The 15,290-nt window shown below is 38.9% G+C and overlaps 1 protein-coding gene across 1 annotated transcript; it reads left to right on the top strand.

Annotated features, from left to right (window-relative positions):
- Positions 1–3,882: 3,882 nt before the first annotated feature.
- Positions 3,883–11,122, top strand: LOC105044452 (probable ADP-ribosylation factor GTPase-activating protein AGD6). Its single transcript, XM_010922363.4, is given in 4 exon segments — positions 3,883–4,959; positions 8,269–8,358; positions 10,415–10,454; positions 10,457–11,122. Coding segments are annotated over 4 exon segments (1,395 nt in total). The 5' UTR covers positions 3,883–4,125; the 3' UTR covers positions 10,888–11,122.
- The last annotated feature ends 4,168 nt before the right edge of the window (positions 11,123–15,290 follow it).

The following is a 15,290-nucleotide window of genomic DNA, read 5'->3' as shown; positions in this document are numbered from 1 at the left end:
AGACCAGAAACCTACGTGTTTACAAAATATGAAAGTAGATATGATACAGGCTTGAACACTATAACTGATGTTAGGACAATTGGACCTACTTCCCTCCCGATTCAATGATAGCTCCCTCGATTTGTGGTCGGTCAACTCGACTTAGTGTCGAGAATAGATGATGGATCATCAAAACGGGACCTTCAAAAGAGTTACTCATTCGGCGATAGCATCTATAGAGTTCGTCATCTGACTTTCTATCGACATCGCGAAACACAGATAACCGACTATCAATAGATAAGCTGATTGCCTATCGATAACTCTTGATCGTCTTCCTAGGCAGCAACCCATCTCGACGACTCGATTGATTGTATAATCGACGGCCAGTCGATTTATCAGAACTATCGATCGATAGCCAGTCGGTATACCAAAAGCACCGACATACAGTCGGTATATCTAGATTATCGACATCCAGTCAGTATCAGAATCTACAATTATGATATTACAATCGTAGATAACGACTTCAGACTACGATTGTTAGTGGGCACAAATCGCCCACTAACTTCATGATTATGGTTTGATAATAGGGGTTAACTATTCTGTCGTGTCATAATAAGCGGGGTTCCATGTGTAAGACAGTTACACCTGAAATATCTATAAAAAAAAGTTAGGGGGCAATAGTGGTAAGAGGCTTTTTGATTGGGCTAAACTTTGCCGATTTCTATATTAAATCTACTGTTCACCATTTTCTGCTGTCCTAGACATTGGAGAGTCTCCGTCGGACATAGCTTCAATTAATGTAGGCTTATTTTGCTGATCGCTTGTCATCGAACTCAAGCACATTCGGGAATTGACTGCAACAACTGATATATACGAGGCAAACAAAGCAATCCTCTTCAAGATATGAAAATAATAAACCTAGGACCTGAAGTATAGGTGATTACGTAATAAGTATGGTAGTAGACGGCAGCAAGCAACTTCAAAGATGCAGAGCCATATATGGATAGTCCAAACAGCCTGTAAGGTGCAGAACCATATAGCGGTAATCCAATAATAAGAGCCATTGAAAGGGATAGCCATTAACGATAGCGGGCTTGTGGGGGATGACCAGTCGGTGAACCTCTTGGACAACTTGTGAATTGTCAATTTGTCACTGTGCTGATGGCCGATATTCATCGGCATTGACATGGATGAGTCGAGGAGGATATCTTTGATCTCCTCCATTCAGATGGTAGAGGATGAGATTAGGAGGAGATGATCCAGCTCTCTGGGATGGCATTGGCTAAGCGAGTGCAGTCTCCGTTGATTCATGGGTTGGACTAAAACAATCAGTTGGGATAAATGTATATTTATAAAAATATAGAAAACTAAAAAAATTCTTTGTTCACCGCATGCGGTGTGTGAATTGACTCGTGTGGGCCGGCAAAAAAAATTTTTTTACCCATGCGCTACTTTTTCCCATGCGTGAGCCAATCATCGCACGTGATGCATGCGTTTTGCACCGCACGTGGTGCATGCTTGAATCCAACAGAAAAAAAAAAAGCCCAACAGATCTCTTCATTTTTCTCTTTTGAATTTGGGCCAGCCCACTCCAATTTATCTTTGGGTATTTATAAAGATGGATCTAATCTACTCTGATTTAGCTGGTTGTGTTGATCCATCTCATGAATTTCATAAAAGTTTGAGCCCAAAAATTCAAATAAATTCTAAATTGACTGAGCGGGTGGGTTTGGGTTCAACCCATTCCCGGAAACGAACCTACCAGCGGTGAAGTTTTATGACTGGGGAGCTGCCACAACCACTCAGATGCACGCTCTCAAAAGTAGGTAGGGTGGATTTGCGAGAAAATCCCACGTGTATTCATGATCCATGCCAAGTGACAATTAGGAAGCTGGTGGTGTGATAATGGAACAGACTGGATTCTCTATTCCTGTACTTTTTGGCCTGCGGATCTGGACACGAATGCAAAAAATACCATATGCCATTGGGAAGAAAAAGTCAAGGAAAAAAATTAGAAAAGATAAATTCGAGGGACAACCGATATGGACTTAAAAATGGACTTTGCTTGGGCTTAGGTCACATGCAGTCCAATCGGGTCTCATGCTGTCGGTCTCCCTGGCACTTCGTCACCCAACAAAGCCCACCTGTCGCGACCAACAAGTGGCCATCTCACGGCCCACCCACACTGACTGCCGCCCAGCGACCGCATCATTTCTCCGGAAGATTATTGGTCTATTCAACCATATTGATTTTGAACATCTAATGAAATATTATCAAATCAGTAATTCAAAATTTAAAAATCTTGTTTCGTTGAAAAATAAGAATTTTTAAATTTTATTGGATGGTATAGTGATATTTTATTAAATGGTGTAAAATTCATGTTGTAAAACCGGCCTAACCAATACTTTCTCCATTTCTCTGCTCCAAGGAAAAAATTATCGGTTGTGTCAGGTCCACTATATCAATTTTGGACGATCAACCACGACTCGACATGTAGGGAGGAAAAGAAAATCATCGAGGAATCCATCGTGATTTCCTATTCTCGGATGCAAATCGCGATTTCAGATTTCCATTGAGGTGTCCCCCTCCTCCACCGCCACCTCGCCATCCTCTACCTCCATCAGGACCCCCGCCTTCCCCTTCTCACCACACACTCCCCTCGGTTCCTCGGCGTCTCCACCCCTGCTGCCTGTCTAACCTAGGCCGTTGAGGCTGCCTCACAGGATGTCGTCATTGGCATCCTGGACATTGCCATCTGACCGGAGCCCCATCTTCTCCTCTGCCCCCCACTCTTCCCCATGTCCCCTCTCGTTGGCATGGTGCCTACAAGGCTGGCATCGACTTCTCTGCATCCCCCTACAACCGAATTCTCATTGGTACCAGGAGCTTCTTCTAATGCTTTCAAACGGCTACCACCGTGGACGGCCGCACCAGTGGGAGGCCTTTGGAGTATGCCTCCCCTCTCGACCACGACGGCACAGGACCCACATGACATCCACCACTACTGGCTTCACCATCACCACGCCAACCTGTTGCGGTATGCCGGCGGTGCTGCCCAGGGCAAGGCCACCGGTGCTCGCATTGCCACCTACAAGATCTGCTAAGCCTTCGACTACTTCGGCACTGACATCCTTGTTGGCATAGATGCCGCCCTCGCTGACAATGAGAATGATGTTCTCGCAGTCATCAAAGAGATCTAAATCGACTGAGGGGAAGGAGATGATGGGGAGGCGTCACCAAGGGACATCTTCGCCCTCCAAGGCGGTGATCGATGGTGCAACTGCCGAATCAGGCAAGGACGAGACGAGAGGAGAGGGTAGATGGATTGAGGAGGCCGGTGATCTGAAAGATAAGGTGAGGGATGCTGTGATCGGCGGTGAGGGACATAGTCTAGTGGAAGAGGGCATCTAAGACAAGGGTGGTGAGGTTCTAGCAGCTGTCGGGGAGGCCAAAGTCAGCGGCGAGAATTGATTAGCCTTGACGCCATGTTCGGTGGCGTCGTGGCGATGCGGGCGGTATCCAACCGCAACCAAAATCACGATTGATTCAACTAATCATGATTTCTTTTCAATTGCATTGGTGATTTTCTCTCTTCATCGTTAGTTGGATATATGTGCATCACTGATTGAATTGGTCTGAAAATAAAATGGTAGATGTGGTTCAACCAAAAATTTTTCGCTCCAAAAGGTCCTGTCTAATTATTTTAAGAAAAAAAATCCAACTCGACCACCTTCCATAAAGTCCCAGGGGCATTCTTGGAAACGGGTACTAATCCACGTATTCACTCCGCGATTCGAGCTGAACGTTTTTCCTACTTCTAAGTGTCCAACGCGCTTCTCGTTCCCGTGTCGGCGACCCCCAATTACCACCGTACCCCACTCCCCGTCTTTTGGCTACCCAAGTCGAGAAAAGGGTGAAAAAAGCAGGAAGAGGCGGCCGCCTCCTCAACTTCAACCCCTCAGCCTCATCTCTCTCTCTCTTTCCTTTCTTTTCCCATCTTGCCCCGAAATCGATCGAAACGATCTCCAATCCCTTGATCTCGTGGTCTTCTTGATTTCTTTCTCCTTCCCTCGTTCCAATCTTGGGGTCCATTCTATCTTGTTGGAATCGGAGATCCAGATCCTGCGGATCGGGATCGGGATCGGGATGGCGGCGACGGCGTCGCGGCGGCTTCGGGATCTCCAGGCCCAGCCAGGGAACAAGACGTGCGTGGACTGCGCTCAGAAGAACCCGCAGTGGGCCTCCGTCTCCTATGGCGTCTTCATGTGCCTCGAATGCTCCGGCAAGCACCGCGGCCTCGGGGTCCATATCAGTTTCGTCCGCTCTGTCACGATGGACTCCTGGTCCGAGATCCAGCTCAAGAAGATGGAGGCAGGCGGCAACGACCGCCTCAACGCCTTCCTCGCTCAGTACGGCGTCCCTAAGGAGACCGACATCTCCGCCAAGTACAACACCAAGGCCGCCGCCATCTACCGCGACCGGATCCAGGCCCTTGCCGAGGGCCGCCCCTGGCGGGACCCTCCCGCTGTCAAAGAAATCCTCACGACCGCCGGCGGTGGCAGCGCCTCCGGGGCGAGGAAGCCGCCGATCGGTGGTGGCTCCGGTTTCTCGGCTGCGAGCAATGGGGGATGGGATAGCTGGGACAGCGACGATTTCAGGTCGTCGTCGGACATGAGGCGGAATCAGTCGACGGGTGATTTTAGGGCTGGGGGGATCGGCGGTGGAGGCGGGAGAGGAGCGCAGCCGGCGAGATCTAGGTCGACGGAGGATATCTACACGAGGGCACAGCTGGAGGCGTCGGCCGCGAATAAGGAAAGCTTCTTTGCGAAGAGGATGGCCGAGAATGTGTCCAGGCCGGAGGGGATACCGCCGTCTCAGGGGGGAAAGTATGTGGGGTTTGGATCGACCCCTCCTCCATCTGCTCAGCGGAATAATCCACAGGGAGATGTGGTTCGAGATCCTGTTTCCGTGGTTTCTCAGGTGAAGATATATTATTGTTGTTGTTGTTGTTGTTATTTTTAATTTTTAATTTTTAATTTTTATGATATTTTTGTTTGTTTAGTCTGCATGTTCCTAGATAGCCAACTCTATGTTGCTGGAATAAGTACATTTGGTTAGACTTATTCAATATTTACCGTTGAAACTTAAATAAGCGATATATGATTTGTTAAGGATGCGTGGAAGGTCGCTGCGTATGTTCCGTGCTTTGGAAAATGTTCACTACCCGTTTTTATATTAAATAATCGGTGTAGATGTTTCAGAAAACATTGTTGGAAAGAGGTCAGACCCAAAAGTTTGAAAAGACATGTATCTATTGTGAAGGGGTTCCCTGTATGGGGGGGAACTTTTGCACCTCCCTTAGCTAGGGACGTTATGATTTTGTCATTACTCTTAACGATACTGATGGCCTTCGCCCAGAGGTTTAAGGGGAGAAAATTTTTCAAACCTCATTATTGTAAGAACATTATTGAAATGAAAACCAACCTTTTTGGGATGTAAATGAGAACCATGCCTCCGCATTATCACACGTAACTGTCCCAATGAACCCCAAGAGGCCATTCTGAGCACCCAGCACATTCTGACTATTTTGATAGTAGTATGTGTTCCTTGAACATTTTTGATGTTGGCTATTCTTTCTTATGAGACAATGGGAATCCAAGAGCTATGTTCCTCTATGTACCTTCTATAATGGGATTAAGAGGTATGGATTTTTCTTTCTTCATCTTCTTTTTAGAATGTCCTCTAAACTTTTGATAATTGTTTAACGAATTTAGTTCCAGAGATCTGTTCTGATGTTCTGTCATCAATCAGTGAGATCCAACTTTTCTTAAGATAAAGGATGAATTGTAGCCACTGCATTAACCGTTTAAGAAATATGCTCAGTCATGTAACCACCTGCTGAGAATTGTGTGAATTCAATACCTTAACATATCCAACAAATGACACATGCATGTTGATCAAAGTTTTTTTGGAGCTGCATTTTTTGGTTTCTTAGTTTAGAATAACGTAACACCTGTCTTGGATCAGGAAAAAGCAGTATGTGAGGGTTTGTTTTAATGGCTGGTGGCAGTATTATTTGATTTGTAGTTAAGGTGTTGGAGGCGTATAACATAGTAGGAGTGACAGCAAGATTTTATTGTTGGTTTATTGCCACAAATAGGTGGTTTGGGCTATCATTGAATTTGATGACAACATAGGAAAATATTAACAGGGGTCATAGTGGAAGGGTGATGGGAGGTGGTGGTGCTGGTAAACTAGAAGAGTGGTGATTTTGGCAGTTCTAGTGATGACATTTATGGTTGTCTTGGAGATGGAATTTGGCATCAAAGCTTTTGGTCTTGGTGGTGGACTAGAGATTGTTTGATTCAATGTATCGGAGGCAGGTTGAGGTTTGGGGTGTGGGCGTGTTGCGTGAGAATATGAGACAGAGAGCATTCTGTTTAGAAAAGTTCTCATTAAATTCCAATTGAAAAGACCATGGACTTATGTTGACCATAGCCTATATGATGAAGAAAAAGTTCCTTTCATTCTTGCTAATATGCAAAAATGTTACTATTTTCAGGTGACTGTCTTTTATTATTTATTATAAAACTACTCAATATTGTTGTTCTGTTGATGTATGGTGAGCTTGTAGGCTGCTAATGTGGTGCTTAGGAAGAAGGAATGAGCAAGGAAAGGAGGGGAGAGAATGAAAGAATGATGGACAAGGAGGGGAGAAGAAAGTGAACACATAAAAGGAGGAAGTGGTAGAATGCTTATGGGAGTCCAATGAAAAATAAAGGCAGGGGTGGAGTGGATTATATGACAAGGATTTGCAATGTTTATATGTGGTGTATGAGGCTGCATATGCATTTGCAGTCCCTTAACAACTACATACCCTATACGCAACACGTGTTCGGTCATATGTGGGCTGAAAAATGATTTATTGTGAGCTCTTCTATATGCAACATGGTTTGCATTGTGCTGCTACCTACGCAGCCTACTTATTATTGTATGGCTTTATATGTGAGCCTTTTAACATTGTGTGACTGCATGCTGGTCCACTCTTGTGCAGACCTATGCAAAGAGTCATGTTCAACCTAATGGTTTGGTTGGATGTAGGTTTTAATCAGGTTGGATATTTTTATATTAACAATGTCCATATGTTGCTATGTTATCATTATTGTTAGTAAGATTTAGGTACTAAGTAGCAAACACAAATTACCAGATATTATTGTCCATAAAACATATTGATATTGTTATTGCATTTAATACATGTTATTTGTTTTTTAAATATTCAAACTACCAACTGTCTATTCACCCGAACATGCAACTGGTATAATGCATTTGTGCCATGCAGTCCGCATATTGCAGCTGCCTTTTAAAATATTGAGGATTTGAGTTCATATTCTACTACTGGAATCACATAATGTGTCATTAGAAACCTCAAAAGTATGATTGATTTATAGGCATCTAAACTGTTCTAGAACAATAGTCATATTGCACAATCTTAATAAAGATGACCTGTCATATGTTGTTGACTTTTAGACTATGGTTTTAAATTTTTTCGATAGGAGTTCAGTTCAATTCTGTAAGTGTATATGTATTCAGATATGTGTATGCATATGCATTATATATTCTTACATGTGCTTATGTGTGGTTGGTTTATATTTTGTTTATTATACCTGCAGAATCACACACACACACATATTACACACAGACAACATGCGTACAATTATGCACCTACATTCTTGCATATAGATTTTATGTGCAAGTTATATGGTTAGATTTATGCACCCTCATCTAGGCATTCATGCATATATGCATGTATATTTTTAGCTACTAGTATCTGCTTTTTTTAACTAAATAAAGGGCTATTATAATTTTTGCTTTCATCTATACTTAGCCCTGTGTTTTGGTCCTAAGATAGATGCATATTATTAATCCATTTGCTACTTCTAGAACTTTCATGGCTTGATATGGGGTTTCAAAATTAGATTACAGATCTAAACAGTTCTGTTTGTACTTACCTTTGTTTAATGTCATAGGCCATTCTAAAATATTTTATAATAGTAAATTTGATCGTATTACTGTGTTCTTTTTTCTGCTAAATTGTTGTTCTTCAAGTTCTAATCGTTTATATTTACCTTAAAAGTGAAAGGTTTCTTTGCTTTCTAGGAAATTTCCATTTTCATCTGTCATGAAGCTTTTTCTTTTTTTCCTTTCCACATTGTGATGTGGTTGTCGCCGCACATCATATGCAGTATTTTAATTGCTGGTAAGTTAACTTGTTATCATTTATTTTGTTAGGGTCTTGGTCGTCTGTCCCTGTTTGCAGCTTCTGCTGCACAATCTGCTGCCAATGTTGTCCAAGCAGGCACAAAAGAGCTGACATCCAAGGTACCTTTCATTTTCTTATTGGTATTTTAGCATCTTTAACAGTCATAAATGTTCTCATATTCAGTTCAAGCATAGCTAATTCACCTCAGTGCTATACATACATGATTGTTTCCAGCCAGTGATAGTGAAGAAAACTTTGATCAGGTTCTGAATTTATACTTCTCATTTTTTTTTCCAGTTTATCATTGGTCTTTTAATATCTGAGGCTTGCTTTACAAATCAATGAGAAAATTTGATAATAAAATGAGAGCATGTCTCCTATTTTCGTTGTGTTTGCTCACAAGGGTCAGCTCTTTTAACAAGCTTGTGTGAAACAAGAACATGTTAAACATGATTTGAAGAATATCATATTATTGGTTATCACAACCCTTCTTGTTCCTTTAAATTCTGCTTTATAATTTTCTGATGTATGAGATACAATAGATATGATTTATTCATATGCCCTTTATAGCCTATCGTTTAGCCTCTGACTTTCTTAGTCATTAATTTTCAGTAGCATATTGCCATTATTATGTTTTTTGTTACATTTACATCAATTTGAAATTATTGGTATACATAATTTTTTGCATAAGACTTGGTCACCTGGCCAAACTATTTTACCACTTTATGCTAATTTCAAGTAGTAACAGCCAGCAGAGGTAAATAAATGTTCTGGGAAAGCCATATATATGAGAATAATAAGCAAATAGGAATTCATAAAGCCAACCCAGATAGATGGTTTCAACATTGCCTAAATTTCCATGGTTTTGTGATGTCATAGCTATGTTTGTATTACATGTTTTGATTACGATAGAGACCCACTTTTTAAGAATTTTTTTTTTCCTAGTTACTAGATGTCCGGTCTTTTACAAAGTGACACAAGAAGGTTATTCTTGGGAAAATTGTATACTTGTTTATCATATCTTAGTTTTTATATATGTATATGAATTAGGCAACACAAGATAGAGATATCCCAACCTATTCTGGCTATATTGAATTTAAGTTATACTCTTATAAAGGAAGAGGATGGGGAGATTTAGGTAGGTTTAGGTGAAGTGATCTGTTATGATTTGAAGATGTTCCAATTTGGAGGTGATGCTTGGGTGGGAAAGAATAGCAAAGTATACTTTGTCATCTTAATTTATTTGAAAGGGCTTGCAGTTAGTGTCTTGTATTTTGAAATCTTGTCTTCTGCTTGTTTCGTACAGGAAAGTAGATGCAATTACTTGCACCTAGCTCAATTTCATTGTTCATCTGTTTCCTTGAATCTTCCTTGTCTAAACTCTAATGTGCCTGTTAGAGTTACCTATTCGTAGTGTGCCTGTAATGAACCAATATTACCCCAGGGTATCATCAATAGTCCCAACTTCATATCAATGATATACTGAATAGAAATTATGTGCAGTTCATGATGCCTTTGTGCACCAAATGGATTAGGAAGTGCTACTGATTCTTCATCCTGACTCTTGTTAATTATTGTAAGATTGTTGGTACAGTCTTTTTCCTTAATCTTGGTATCCCTTGAAAAAGGTTTTTTGTTTGTGAAGTTCTAAAAATGTCAGAAATTGCTAGGAATCTCTAAGAATAGATATATGATGAATTTGAAAGGGAAGTTTGGTAGCATTTCTGTGCTGATGTTGGTGTTTGTGGATGTAAACTACTGATGTCATTTCCTTTGGAAGCCTTTGATGTTCCTATTATTAACTCATATCCAACAGTCATCCTCCTCTTATTCAAGCTTTAATGCTATTATTTGATTGACGACATTTTGGCTTTGAATGTGCTTTCTTTGCTAACCAAGAGTCTGTGTTTGACATCTTCAAGATGTAAATTGCTCAAGGTCTTTTCCTGTCAGGGTCAGGTAATTATCCCACCAAGTGGAAACGTGGTTAATTTATTGTTCTTCGGTAACCGATTGTTACATGCATACTTGAAAGATCTGAAAAGATTATTGTTTACAATACTCCCGTACATTCAAAAATAACATTTTAAATGGGATTATCTTTTGCATTAAGCACCTATTAAATCCTTTTATGATCCCTGTTTGATATGTTATATTGGATTCTTTAAATTACAGGTGAAGGAGGGAGGTTATGATCAGAAAGTGAATGAAACTATGGTGTAGTTGCCACAAAAACCACTGAAGTTGGGCAGAAGACATGGGGAATCATGAAAGGTGTTATGGCGATGGCATCACAAAAGGTTGAGGAGTACACCAAGGATGGGATGAACTGGAAGGGTGATGATTTGCAAAGGCAGGAAGGGGAGAGAAATGGGTATTATCAAAATTTTGGACAGGAAAACAAGGGCTGGAATTCCTCGGAAGGGAATTCCCTCAAACATTACAACGCTGCCAGCTCCTGGGATAATTGGGATGAGGAAGAAAAGAAAGAACAGCCAGGGAAAGGGACCCAAGGTAGTGAAAGCTGGGCTGGGTGGGATGACGTGAAAGATGATGGTTATGATAATTACAGTTACAGCCCGTCCAGCAAGGGTGCCAACCGGAATGGTAAATCTAGTTCTTTGTGGACGGAGGGCGGCTTTCTGTGAGGTTGGATTGCTTGTCACAACCCGTTTTTCTTTTTTTAAAATATTAAATATCAGGAAAGTTGTTTTTTTATGCTAGTTTATATTGTTGATAGCTTTGAGTTAGTGGCCAATAATTTCATTTCTTTTGTAAACAATCATCTGAATATTCGTACTTTGTACTTTATTTTTTGCAACTGGGACGGTTGACTATATGTATGATGCTTGGTTTTTTTAATACCATTTGATTACTGGAGTATATACAGTATGAGAGACATTCGAGGTCCGTTGTGGAGCTCGTAAAAGCGATAGCCTGATGCATTCTACTTCAGCTTTTCAATGGGCTATCTTGGATCCTCCTGTGCGAGGCATGTTTAAGGTGCGCCTTCATGTGTCGGCGCGCAATAATACTGCCGGACGGGCGAAGGACATCCTGCTGCTCCAGCAGACGAGCTGATAGCGGCCGATGAGGAAGCTCGGTTCGCTACGAGGACTTGTCTGATTGACGGAAAACGGAGAGTGGAAGAAGAAGTTTTTGAAAAGTGAAGAGGGATCTTTTGTTTGGTTAGAATTTCAAGAGGATAAAGATGAAAAAAAGTTTACTTCTCATATTTATAAAAATAAAAATTTATGAGAGGAGTAGATTTTGATATTTTTATGAGATGAGAAGTGTGGTATTTTTTTTAAAAATATTTTTTTGAATCAACGGTCAAGATTTTTAAAATATCAATGATAGTTAGAATAAATATTGAGTAGTGATATAATATTATATTAATATTAATATTATCTATATATTTATATAATATAATATTAATATCAATATTAATATTATAATATTATTATATTTAATATTTATACTATTAATATTTATTAATATTATTATAATATTTATATTATATGTTGATATTTATATTGATACAATATTATATTTAATATTATATTTATATCTATATTAATAAATTTATTATATTAAATATTAATATTATATTAATATATATTAGTATTATATTAATAAAATAAATTATTATAGTTTTTGTTATATTATAATATATTAATATTATATTATATTAATATAAATATAATATTTATATTTATATAAAGTTTATGAGTAAAAAATATGGTTTTATATCCATTAGAGGTATAATAGGTATTTTATATAGTTTTTTCAAGAAAATGAATGTTCAATCAAATATAAGCTATTTTATAATAATTATTTTTTCATGATCAATCAAATATATCAAAATTTTATTCTCAAGAAGTAATTTTTTGCAAATAATTTTTAAGAAGTTACTTCTTGGAAAGAAAAATTCATCCAGCGAACTAAATGAGTGCTGAATATTCTTCAATCATCTGCATTGGGCAGAGGGCGCATGAGGCAGCAGTCCATGTGGCTATATCTGTTGTCAATCAAATCAAGTCGTGGGCGGTGACTAAAGAGCTGCCTCTACATTCAACTAGTGTTGTGTTGGGCCTAGCCCATTGTGCTTGCCGAACCATGAGACTATAAGTGGTAAATTTTTTTCGATCTAGTGGGTACTGGCCGGATCGACTTAGAGTTGGAGAGAGAGAGGGGAGGAGAAGTATGGATTTTAGAAAAAATATTCGAAGCAGATTCAGATCGGATACGGATAATCATATATTCATCCTCATATATTTTTTATTTAAATTTAAAACACCTCCCTTCTCTCTCTATCATTCATGTCAAACCTATCCCCACCTCTCTCTCTCTCTCTCTCTTCTCTCTCTCTCTCGCTCGTTCACATCAAACCCTCCTCCCTCAGGCCCTGACTCTCTTTCTCTCTCTCTGTCACTTCGCTTGGTGGTCGATGGTCCTACCCCCCCCCCCCCACCCACCCCACCCCTAGAGGCAGCCGACCCCCTCCCTCCCCCCTAGGCGGCGATTCCAATGTCGAAATCCTAGCCATCGTCAAGCTTCCCTATTGGCCGCTCAAAGCCTCCTCCCAATCGAGACTCTTGAGGATAGAAAAATTAGAGGAAAAATGAGGGAAATCATAAGAAAAATCAACGAAAAACAAAGGAAAGATGGAAAGAATTAATGGATAAGACCTTTTTCCATAAAGATTGATTTTTTTTTTTTTCAATTCTTTTTCTTTTCATTTCATTCTTTTTTTGAGATTTATGGGGAAGGAGAGCACCTAGAGAGATTGGAGGGGTTCTTTAGGTTTGGTTGGGGTTTTTTCTTGAGCATTTGAGATTTTGTGTGAGTTGCAACTGTGTTAGTCTCGATTAGAAAGGAGAGCACCTAAAGAGATCGGAGGGTTTTTAGGCTTCGATTGAGGTTTTTTCTCAAGCATATAGGATTTTGTGGGAGTTGTGGCGGTGTGAGTTTGTCCCTTGAGGTCTAGAGAGCTTAAACTTGCTGGAAGCACGATATTTTGTAAGATTTGGGGATGGCCAGATGGGATCATGCACGGTGGTAGAGATGGGGAAAGGAGAAGGAGAGATCGATTTGATATACCTGATGCAATCCAATCTATCCTTGGAGCCCATATGACTCAAGATGGGTACGGATGGGTACAGATATAATTTTTTTCTATCAGGACGGATATGGATATTGATCGATTCAATCTTTATCCGATCTGTTGCCATCTCTACATAAGACTAGCTCATGGAAGTTGTCATTCATACCATGTAGCAAGAGTGAGAACCATATTTTTTTTACTTCTAACTTTCGTTCAGCCGATCTTGACAGCCGTCTCATCCATACTGAGCAGGTTAGCTGCTTGGGTGGTTGGATCATACAGGTTGACGGCTAACAGCTAATTCTAATTTAGTTCAATCTTAGTCAATTTGCTTTTAAAGGATGCTAATGGAGTAGAATGTCCTTAGGTGCTAGAGTTGCCCTACACTGGATTAGTTTCTCCTTGCAGATGATTTAGGGTGTGTTCAATATCATTTCAAGTTCGTGACAAAATGCTAGGAAGAGCTCCATTATTTGGGCAGGTTAGGTAGCATTGAGGGTTATATCTCCCAACTCTGACCCAGTCCAATTCAATCCATCTTATTTCTTTGACCCTATTTGATCCGATCTCATTTTAAACCAAATTTAGATTATGTCACGGTGGTTAGGTTTCGTTATGTTAGGTTATTATATAATATATAGGACTAGATGGGGGCAAATTTGCAATATCCAAGATTTTTTAAAAAATTAAAATTTGTTGGAACAAGTCTTCAACCATTCGTTATTTTTAATGATAAACATATATAATTAAATAAAAAATAGGAAACACAAATAAAAAATATAATAATTTTATTGTTTATATGTGGACTTGTGTTAGGATCTCATCAGGTTTAAGCTCAAATCTAACCAAACAAACTTGAGATTGAGTCAAGATTTTTGACTCTAGGCCCAATAAATCTCAAACAAGCCATACCAAACAAGCAGGTTGTGTTTCCTGGTTTACATGAAGCCCAATCCAAGTTACACTTTTAATACTAGGTGAATTATTTTATGAGATAAAATCTCATGGAACAGCTGATTTATCATGCAATTGTAATAAATTATATTTAAAATATTATATAAGTTTATCTAATGTATCATGGTGCCATTACAATATTACAAAAGCTATTACTTACACATAGAGAATACTAAATTTTAAGCCCAAAGTTGTATTGATTAGCTTAAGCTTGAATTACTTGAGTGAAAGTAGAACCACTAATCAAAGTGACGATACTTAACCGTTTAACTTGATTAACTTGGTTCGATTTGGTGTAAGTTGGGTTAAATTACCTATTTGATAAAATAATTTGATTTATGTATTAATTTTTGATTTGTTTAATAAAATAGTTGGATTTAAGTTGATAAATTTTTAATCTACAATGAAGACGACTCGACTCGCATATATTGGAGCCTGATTTGATTGCCACTCTTATCCCTAATAACTCGACTATATCGAATTTAAATATCTCCTGTAGACAATATGTTTCTATTTTTTATTATGTTCTTGATCTTATTATTTTATGATTATATGTTATTTTACTATGCCAATAGAACTTAATAAATCTAAGTGTAACCTAATGACCCCATGCAAGATAATGGCACTAACGAAAGGCATTTTACATTAATATTAGCATACATTAAGCAAATATAATTGTTAATAATATCATTAATTTCTAATATTAATTTAATAATCCTAACAAAAATTTTTTAACATGATTTAATAATATTATAATATTATATTTTGATTAAAAAATAAATAAGAACATCACTTTTTATAGTTCTATCCATCAAGATTTTAAATTTTATAGGATGGAGATTTTCGATATCTTCATGGAATGGGATGCTCCATTATCACATCTTATTCTAGCAATCATCCTGGCTATATATTCAATAGATATCTTCCATCTGTCTCCACTTTTTTTTTCTTTTTTTCTTTCTTTTCTTCCACCTTCCTTTCTCTTTTTTT

The sequence above is a fragment of the Elaeis guineensis genome, chromosome 5 (genome assembly GCF_000442705.2).
Source record: "Elaeis guineensis isolate ETL-2024a chromosome 5, EG11, whole genome shotgun sequence".
NCBI classification, from domain to species: Eukaryota; Viridiplantae; Streptophyta; class Magnoliopsida; order Arecales; family Arecaceae; genus Elaeis; species Elaeis guineensis.
The sequence above is the reverse complement of the archived record's forward strand: the minus strand, read 5'-3'. Positions and strand labels throughout refer to the sequence as shown.